Source organism: Microtus oregoni, unplaced genomic scaffold (assembly GCF_018167655.1).
Source record: "Microtus oregoni isolate MIOR12 unplaced genomic scaffold, Mior012 000118F_ref0000498, whole genome shotgun sequence".
NCBI lineage: Eukaryota > Metazoa > Chordata > Mammalia > Rodentia > Cricetidae > Microtus > Microtus oregoni.
This window is the reverse complement of record NW_024544747.1, coordinates 1134274-1144235: the sequence shown is the minus strand read 5'-3', so window position 1 is coordinate 1144235 and position 9962 is coordinate 1134274. Positions and strand designations below refer to the sequence as shown.

The following is a 9962-nucleotide window of genomic DNA, read 5'->3' as shown; positions in this document are numbered from 1 at the left end:
TATTTTTGTAACTTTGAGAAAGTGGAAGGTAAGTCACTGCCAACAGTCCTGGGCAGTGTCATGAGCTGAAACCCACCTTCCACTTTTCACCATGGCTGTTCTCGCCCTTGGTTTCTACCTGCAGCCTTTGGCACACAAGCCACACAGCTAGGGAATTCTGCAACAAGACTAGAACCCATGCTGGCTGAGCTACGTGTCCAGAATCTCTGAACTTCTCAAAGCTAGGGAAAATGGGGTGTCTTGTCCTTCCTAAAGAGCAGTCAGAGGTCACCCAAATCCCTGCCCTCAGCTGTTGTCTTCCTTGGTCTTAGAGAATTTAACAATTGTCTCAGAGTCTTTTCTCTCGATCTGAAACCTTTACCCTCTTAACCATTCTAGATGGTAGCCCCTCATTTCATATTCCTCTCTCCTGACTCCTGTGTCACTGAACTCCTTCCCTAGCACAAATGGTTTCCATAGCTCTGGTTGACAGCTTCTATCAGCTCTGCAGTGAATCCTAAGGGTCCAGTCCACCATGTCTAAACAAACTTGAGCCCCACTCAGGATTAGTCCCATCATTCCCCCACAGTCTTGAGAGGAGGGGACCACGAGACTGTAACCTCAGCAATGTGCAGCTGCTTCCTGGGCGTCTTCCCGCTGTCTGCGATTACAGGCTCATTGGCCTGGCCTCGGGGCTGACTTCTAACTCCTCTCCTGCCCTGTCATTTCGCTGCTCAGGGCTGCGAGTTTGAAGCTGTCGGGGAACAATCGGCTCCTTTGCCGGCCACTGCCTTGACTACCCATCCTACGTCAGTGCTGTCCCGAAGAACACAGGCTGATGTGGGGAGGGGCTGGCCTCGCCCCATGACATACTGAGGTGGAGAAGGCTGGGCAAGGCTTCTGCCCAGGGGTTGGGACTTCCCAAACAAGCCTCCCAAAGAAAAGTGAGAGGAAAACTGTTGGCTGCTGTCATCCCCATACTCCCCCCTCAGCTCTTTAGGAAGCTGTTGTGTCCTGAGTACCGCTTATGTGGAACCCTGGCTGAGAACTGCCCTGGGCTCATCACCACTGAACACAGAGGGCTAGGAGCCAAACACGTGACACATGCATTTACTACGCATTCCAGGAGGAGACAGAGGAGCACTGGCTCTGGCTGGCAGTTACAAGCAGCGAGAGAAGGACAAGACAGCCTGTTGTTGAGGTGGCCAACACAGACCCCCATCGCTCGGCTGGAGGAAAGGGACAGGTGACGCTGAAGGGGCACTTGCAGACCTACTGACTGTGAACTTGGGAAGAGAGTGGGCTTTCGTTTTGTGTGTCTGGCACAAAGAAGTACCAGGAGCAGCCTAGGGACTATAGGGAGGTTGCCATAGTCCAGGGAATGGGTTTAGCCAGGAGGCCAGGATCCCTGGCAGCACAGGGGGCCTCTGTGAAGAGGATATGGGAGAAGGGTCCAGGCATCCAGTTAGGAGTGCGAGGAGGCTTCTCGGCTGCAAAGGAGACCACAAGCTGGCTGCCTTAGTGCTTGTAACTTTTCCTGCTGCATGATGTGGTGGAAATGAACTTGACGCTGGAGCCACTGCCCACCGGGCCCCGGCAGCTACTGGTGGTGAAACCAGAGCCTCCCAGACCTGTGCCCGTGCCCAGGCTGTGCCCACCACTGGTGGTGAAGGAGTAGCCACTGTTCCCACCAAGACCCAGGCTTCCACTTCCAAAATTGCTGCCAGCACCGTAGCCACTGGAAACTGTTGAAGTGACCACAGCTGTGGAGAAGAGGGGACAGAATCAGAATTGCAGGCAGGAGAGAAGGCACCCGATCTCAGAGCCTGTGCTATGGAGTGTCTGTGGCCGAGATGGGTGGTCTCACAGGCATCCCCTGCTTGCTCTGTGAGATGCTGCCTTAGACTTCCACCTCTGCTGGTCTGAGCTGTCTTCTTTCTCCAGGCTCTCTCTACTGCACAGTGCTTCTCTTTGGGCATCTCCAGGAAGGCGCTCCCCTCTTTCCTCTGCTCTACCACCGCTGTTGCTGTCTTTGGATTTGACTCTAGCATTTTCTTCCTTCTGGAAGCTCATAGGAATATACATGCCCCTCCCCAGAAGTCCCCCTGGTGTGGCACTCTAAACACAGATGGTGGCTGTCCTGTAAAGCCCAGGGCTTTCCTGCAGTAACACTCTGTAGAGCCAAGACCAGCAGCCGGCTCTCTGGACTTCTTAGAGGAGGCAGGACTGCCTCACTGTCCTGGTTTGGCACTAGAGTAAAGGGTTCTCTGCAAAGGACCCAGGCAAAACTGTCCACGTCAGGTGCTCATCTCTGAGCTCTTGTAGCCCCATGGAATTCTGGGAGGTGGGAGATGTGGCTGGGATTTTGAGCTTCCTGTAGGACAATTTCAGGAACCACCTGGGCAGTGGTTCGCACTCTCCCTCCAGAGGGAAGAACCGTGAGCCCAAAGACTCTCATCTACCTTGGGGGCTAGAGGCAGAAGGATCAGAAATTTGAGGCCAGTTTGGGTTCCATGAAATCTGTCTCAGAAAACAAAAAATTCCTCTAGTGCTGTCCCAGGCTCACACAGGTGACTCAGGTTAAACTCAGCGGGAGACTCAAGCTAAACACACAGATGTGCCAGGTGGGGAGTTGGCAGGTGTGAGGTGGGGTTCGTATCCAGGACCCAAAGACAGGGTGGGGATATGTGGACGTGGTCAGAATACACCAAGGCCCCAGGTCCAACTCCAATACTCTAGTAAATAAGTAGATAGCACAAGCTCCCCTAACCCACGATGGTTTTGTCCTCAACTTGAGCCCCTCAACTGTCTCAAAATGAACGCTGCCTGAAGGCTCTCACAGCTGCCTCATATCAGCCCCGTCTCCTGACCACAGGAGCGCCAAGCCACAGGTGTGTACTCACAGATGTTCACTGGGGAAACTCCCTCTCCGCTCAGCCTGGTCGGGAGGAGAGGAGGAAAGGTTAAAGGTTACATATGTACTGTCCAGGTATTTTCAATACAAATTTTGTGATTGTTTTAAGTGCACAGAAAACAGCTTTATTATTATTATTGCAGAAATCATGCCAGTTAAAACTCTAAAAACACACAAAGTACTAAAAATAGTAAAGGAGCCCCAGATGTGGTGGTGTGGAGCCCAGAACCTCAGAGGCGCAGCTCGGTGTTAAACTATGCCCACCCATCCCTCCTTCCCCACCACCCCGAGGAAGTGAAAACCAATCAGATTAGAGTCCATCACAAAGGCAGGATGGCCCCTATAACCAGATTTTCCTCTCAGTGAGGGAGTCTTGTCATGCTATTACAGGTGCGGAGAGGCACCCACAGTCGTCACAATCAGGCTACTACTGTCTCAGCAACCGGCATTCGTTCCTAAACTCTCGCTCAGAGCCAACAATAGCACTTACTGAGAGTCTATCATGCTCACGGTGCCATTTGCGTCTCTGAACAGCCCCATTAGGTAGGTGTTATTACACCCGTTTTACAGTGAGAAATTGAAGATCAGAGAGGCTACTTGCTCATGGTCACAAGGTATGAAACAGGGTACATCTGCCTCCAAAGCCCATCCCTTTGACTACTAAATTGAAGGAGAGCAAGGTTTTTATTTTTTAATTAAAGTAAAACTTTTTTAGGGGTGTAGCGAGACGACCTGTGGTTTTGAGCTCTTGTTCTTACAGAGGGCCCAGGTTACCATGACCCACATGGTAGCTCACAATCATCTGTAACTCCAGCTCCAGGGAGATCTGGTACCAGGCGTGCTCTCAGTACACAAGCAGGCAAAATACCCACACAATAAAATAAATAAATAAATCTTTAAATGACTATTTTTAAATTATATGTCTTTTCCTTTAACAGAAAGTGATTGCTTAGACCTTCTCAGGCCTTGCATTTCTATGGGTGCAGGGCACCTGGGGTGGCTTAGCAGCCTGAAAAGAGATTGGACTCTCACTGCCATAGCTCAGGCTGCCGGGTAAGCTCTGTTTGCTCTGAGAACAGACCTGCACTCCTCGCCCTCCAGCAGCTTCCTGTAGGTGGCGATCTCCACGTCCAGGGCCAGCTTGACGTTCATGAGCTCCTGGTACTCGCGCAGCAGCCGGGCCATGTCCTGCTTGGCCTTCTGCAGGGCATCTTCAAGGTCCACCAGCTTGACCCGAGCATCCTTGAGGGCTAGCTCTCCACGCTGCTCAGCGTCAGAGATAGCAGTTTGCAGACTAGTGCACTGAAAAGAAAGGAGGTGTCGTGAGTCCGTGGACAGAGCCCGGAGGTGCCGTGATCCATAAGAGGAGTCTTTGGAGGTGGTGGGATAACACAGAAGAAATGGGAACTCTTGCACTGACTGAATTGTACCTGCTTCTTGACGCCATCGATCTCAGATCTCAGCCTCTGGATCATCCGGTTCATCTCTGCAATCTCTTGCTTGGTGTTTCGCAGGTCGTCACCATGCCGACCAGCTGTCAACTGCAGTTCTTCATACTGGTAAGAGCAGACATGGGCAGTCTAGTCAAACTCCTGTGAGGTGAGGGAAAGCCACTCTCCCCCTTCCCTCATTCATCTCCAGATGGTTTTTCTTGAGCCCCTCTGCTCTCTGGGGAGGCAGCAGACTCTGGGAGTGGTATACAAACACAAGCTGACCTCTGTTTCCAGGCACTTATACTATTGCTCAATTTGTATCCAAAAGATAAGTAGCCAGTAGTAAATGAGCAGGGTCCTTCAGAGTGTCCCAAAGGAGTCCTACTTAAGTTTGAAGGTGTGTGTAGTGGGGTGGGAGGGCAGAAGGGAAGCGTCTAAAGGGGAGACGCTGTCATCTGCAGGATGAAAAGAGGGGCCTATGCAGACAGCTTAGAGAGAGAACATTCTAGACTGGAAAAGGGACTTAGGAGATTACCCTGTGGCAGGGTGAATGATGGCAAGTTTGCTGGCTGTCGCTGTGGGATGGGGGTTCTTGGTCTGGCTTGTATCAGGATCGGCTATGCCCATGAACTTAGGTAACCTTGCAGATAGCAGTGTGGGGACCAGGGAGGAAAGGCAGGAAACTACACGGTGCAGAGGCTACAGAAGGCCCAGTGCCGACCCAGCAGAAACCCTGGTCTTGGTGCTCGTGTTAGATGTGTCTGGGATGTGCTAGTTTAGAAGAGATCGCTTTACCCTGCCTCCTCCTGCTCACTCCAGACCAGTGCCTGTCTGAGTCAAGATCCATTCTGTCTGGAAAGTGCTGAACAGCCCAGCTTCCCCTGTGGCCAGATACTCAGGACTGGAAGGAACAACAGCCAACAGGGAGAAGTCTCTAATTTCACTTCCAGCTGGGGTTAAATGCTCCCTATCTTCTGCTCACTGCCAAGGAGCTGCACTGTGGACCCTGGCATCAGACAACTTGCCTGCTTCACTACCTACCAGAAGGGCCTAGTGCAGAGCTCAGGGCAGGACGGGGCAGGAGGGGTGCCACAGAGTGGCAAGCAGCTGCTCCTGTGAGGGACCTGGGTTTGGCAAGGGGATGCCTCGTGGTCTGCTACACTGTTTATGACAAAGCTGTCCACCCAGGCTTTCAGCTGGGGCTCTCTAAGGTCATTCCAGCCTCCCTCTTGCAAATACGAGTCTCCTGCTCATATTCCTGTCCTTGCCTTCTAGCCTCTCACTCAGCCTTAAAATCCCTCTTGTTCTTTCACCATTGCTTATCCTTCCTGCTTGGCTTCTAAAGAGCCAGACCTTGCTGGAAGTGCTCTGGTGATGCTCTTTCCCTTCCGTGGTACCCACCCATTTTCTGGCCTTCTCGATTTTGGGCTCTCTGATTGCACCTTCTATATTTACATCTAAAGCCCCATTGGCAGAGTGGAGGACCTCGGAGCTTATAGGAAGAATTCATGGGCCCATTAGGACTGTTATACATAATTCTTGGTCATTTTGGAATCTCATCCAGGCCACTCTATTGAGAGAAATGTGGGGACCATGCACGTCCTTCTGAGCACCCAACACCAACTGGGTACACACACTTAGGATGCTGTTAGAGGTCTGTAAGGATTTTAAGCTAGGGTTTCCTAGTACCAGGGCTGCACTTGTGCAGTGAAGAAGTGAGAGAGGTGATGAGGTTCAGCCTCAGAACACTCACCCGAGCGTTATCACCTCACCTTGGTCTGGTACCAGGACTCAGCCTCTGCCCGGCTGCGGTTGGCAATGTCCTCGTACTGGGCCTTCACTTCGGCGATGATGCTGTCCAGGTCCAGGCTGCGGTTATTGTCCATGGAGAGCACCACAGAGGTATCGCTCACCTGGTTCTGCATCTGGGACAGCTCCTGCAGGGCACCAACTCAGTGTCACCATGGGCAAGAGAAAGGGATCTTGAGGTGACTAACTACTTAGGCTAGAAATCCCTTCTCTGGCGTCCAGTCCTGGCCCTGGAAGTTTCTAGACAACTGATCAGTGTGGTGGAACCATTTTCTCTGCATTGCCTCTCAAGACTAACAATAATAATAATAAAAAAAAGACTAACAATAATGCTTTCCACTTATGCATTCAGTGGACCCCCAGCTTCACAGAGACATTCTGCAGCATCAGGTAATCCTGCCACCACACCTCTGCAGGGTGATTTGATCACTTCCTTCCCGTCTCTCCATAGACCCAGGTATCTGCCTTCCGCATGGCAGAGATCCAAATGAGGCATCTTCAGAGCCTTAGAAGCCTTCTGGCCAGTGAGTTGAGCTACAGCAGAGGAGAGGGAGCAACTGCAGAGCCTGGAACCTGAGAACCAGCATCCCTCCTAGCTAGGGCTGCCCTGCTGTTTGTAGGGAGAGAGACCTCAGAGTTGAAACTGTTTCAGGTGCCAGAGTTCCCAGCATTCCTCTCTGGCACCATGCTGACTGGACTCAAGAAGGGAATGATACCTGCAGCTTCATTTCCTCTCTAGGCTCTGGTACCAGGAGCAACAGAAGCACTTGCAGACACTTACTGCCTCATAGATCATCCGGTAGAAGTTGATCTGGTCAGTCAGAGAGTCAACCTTAGCCTCCAGCTCCACCTTGTTCATGTAGGCTCCATCCACATCCTGAAATGACCCCAGATCCAAATAGCAAGTCAAAAGAAGCTGAGCAGAATTGAGCCTGGATTTCAGGGGTTGAGATAGAAGTTCACTGAGACTGGGGCTTAAGCTTCCTGGGCTAACAGAGACCTGAGCAGAAGTAGTGGGGGCCTTCAATACAGGGGTATATTCTGGGAGGTTTGCGCTCATCACATAATCTCACTGATGTGATATTTCTTGCGTGAACCCAGGACTAGACTCTCTCATACCCCAAGATTTAATGCTAAATCTCAATCTCTCTTTGTATTCTCTACCCTCCTCCTCCTCTTAGAAATTCCTTCTCTCCACCGCTCAGTGCTGGATCTTGACCAAAGGGAATGCTGGGTAAGCCCTGACCCTGCTCTGGATGCCCAGTCCTTCTTTCTTTGAGGCATGGTATCGCCATGTAACCTAGGCTGGCTTCAGACACAGCTCTCCTGTTTCTGTCTTCTGAGTTTCGGGACGACAGGCTCAGATCTCAGTCTCATTTAAGAGACGCCCTACTCACCTTCTTCAGGCCCACAAACTCATTCTCCGCAGCGGCGCGCTTGTTAATTTCATCTTCATACCTGCAAGGACAAGGTGAGGGCAAGGGGGTGTGAGATTGAGCAAGGTTTAACTTCTGCTGCTGCCTTGACAAGACTTAAAGACCTTCCTTCCTCTCCAGCTCTTCGGTGCCCTGCACATGATTGTGGATGATTCATTAACCCCTACTTCTTCCTCTATAAAAGGTAGACCAGTTAAAAGAAACCTTTATAAGATTAGAAGGTGAGCATAGACTTATGAGAATAGAATCATGAGCTTAGGCAATTCCGTTTCTTTGTGGACACATAGTCCTAATCACCAAAGTATTTGCTGCCTCAGTAGTGCCCACCGGACCTGCAAAGAAAACTCTATTTGTTCAGGACAGTCTTTCAGGAACATTCTGAAATATTTTCACCGGGTGTTGTGATCAAGCTAGCTAACGGACTTGCTAGGACCATGCTTTTGCGCTGTAGCCCAGACAATAAACTGTGTTCACCTCCACTAGGAAGATCAGAACCCCTCCTTCTGCCTTCTTTCACTTGCACTCCTGCCGCTTTGGAAATTCGAGCCATCTCAGCTCCCAGGCTCACATCCAATGGAGATAAGCAGCAGGTTGCAGGTGCAGCAACACTGTTGCCCAGAATGAGCTCCGTGTTTGTTTTGTCAGATGATGCTGGTGCTCACTTCGGGCATGTAGACAGATAAGACCCGGCCCTTCCTGTTTGTTAGCAGCGAGGCAGAGACAGAGGTCCCTTACTACCCTGCGTGTACCATCTTTGCCGTCTGCACTCTGGGTTGCACACCCAAGCCTCCTAGCTCATGTGGCATTCACTCCTTTGCACTTCTCTGGACCTCAGAGAAGCAGCACTGGGAATGGTTGTGTGGAGTTGGGAGCCCATCTCCCATTCACCTGACTTTGAAGTCTTCTACGACCTCCTGCATGCTCCTAAGCTCAGCATCCAGCCTGCCTCTTTCAGCAGTGACACCATCCAGCTGCCGGCGGAGGTCATTGAGGTAGGCGTCGAAGAAGGGCTCCAGGTTCTGCCTGACAGTCCTGGAGCCCTGCTCCTGCAGGAGGTTCCACTTGGTCTCCAGGACCTTGTTCTGCTGTTCCAGGAAGCGCACCTACAGAGGAGCAGAGAGAATGAGCCTCATGTGAGAAGCTAGGGAGGCAGAACCTGCACAATCTTGCTAACAGTGGAGGCAAGCCCCCTTTACCCCATGCTCAGCCAGCAGTTACACAATTGACAATTCCATTCCCAAATGAGAAAGTCCATGGGGGTAGCCCAAGGACTCTAAGATTTCAATGGACTGCCATGCGGGAGAACATAACCTCTATGGGGGGAGTCATGGAGTCTGGGTTGAGTTTCTCAATGCCGCTTCTCTGGGTCAGGGTAGCTGGCACAGTGAAAACCCTCTTTCTGGAAGAGAACTCCCAGAGAGGACCAGGTGGGGTGGGGCATCTCTACAAAGTCCTGTGGGCCAGCTGGCCTGGCATGAAAATGTCTCTGTCCATAGCCCACTGCTGGTACTGGTTGGTGAATGTTCTCCTGGGAACCTGCACTGCTGCTGGCTCCAGAGCTGAGCTTTCCCCTCTAGCCACTCCTGCACTGGGAATGTGAGGGGTGGCCACAGGCCCTACCTTGTCGATGAAGGAGGCAAACTTGTTGTTGAGGGTCTTGATCTGTTCCCGCTCCTCTTTCCGCACCCGCTGGATAGTGGGGTCGATTTGCAGGTTGAGGGGAGTCAGGAGGCTCTGGTTGACGGTGACTTCTTGAATGCCTCCAGAGGGACAGACAGAGAAGCCAGGGCCACCGAAGCCCCCTCCAATGCCACCACCATAACCAAAGCCACTGCTAGCCCTGCCACCAAAGCCACTCCGGAAGCCACTACCAGCACACCCACCAATGGAGACCCGCTTGGTGCCCCCAAGGTTGTAGAGGCTGCGGCTTCCAAAGCCAGCACCAGCACCACTGATCCTGCCAAGTCCCCCACTGTTTCCTGAGGAGCGGGTCACAGAGACAGAGCTGAAGCGGGAGCGGCCAGCAGTTGGGGTGGTGGCAGAGGCTGTGCTGAAGCCCCTGCGGCTGCCACTGGAGTGGAAGGTGATGGTGGACAGCCGAGACATGGCGGGTGAAGCAGGCAGGTGGCAGGAGTTCTCGAGGTAGATTCTTGAAGAGGATGGAGAAGCCAGGCAGCTAAGGAAGTGCAAGCCCTTGGGTTTTTATAGGCCCCCACAAAGGGCGGGGCTGGATTAATGAAGGGGGCCATGCTGATGGCATTCCCTAGGCATCTGCCAACCCTGAGCTCACCCTGAGTACCCCTGCAGGAAATGGCATTAAAAAAAAAGCCCCAGTTGGTTTGCTGCCTCCCCTCCCCCACGTGGAAACTTCTTTCTAGTTGAAACTTGATC

General features: G+C 52.0%; 1 protein-coding gene across 1 annotated transcript; it reads right to left on the bottom strand.

Moving 5' to 3' along the window:
- Window positions 1-1497: 1497 nt before the first annotated feature.
- Window positions 1498-9677, bottom strand: LOC121444154 (keratin, type II cytoskeletal 75). Its single transcript, XM_041645942.1, has 9 exons — window positions 9192-9677; window positions 8460-8674; window positions 7533-7593; window positions 6917-7012; window positions 6099-6263; window positions 4324-4449; window positions 3975-4195; window positions 2883-2917; window positions 1498-1742 (listed from the first exon to the last, which is right to left on the bottom strand). The coding sequence occupies exons 1-9, from the start codon at window positions 9675-9677 to the stop codon at window positions 1498-1500; spliced, it is 1650 nt and encodes a 549-aa protein (XP_041501876.1).
- Window positions 9678-9962: the final 285 nt, after the last annotated feature.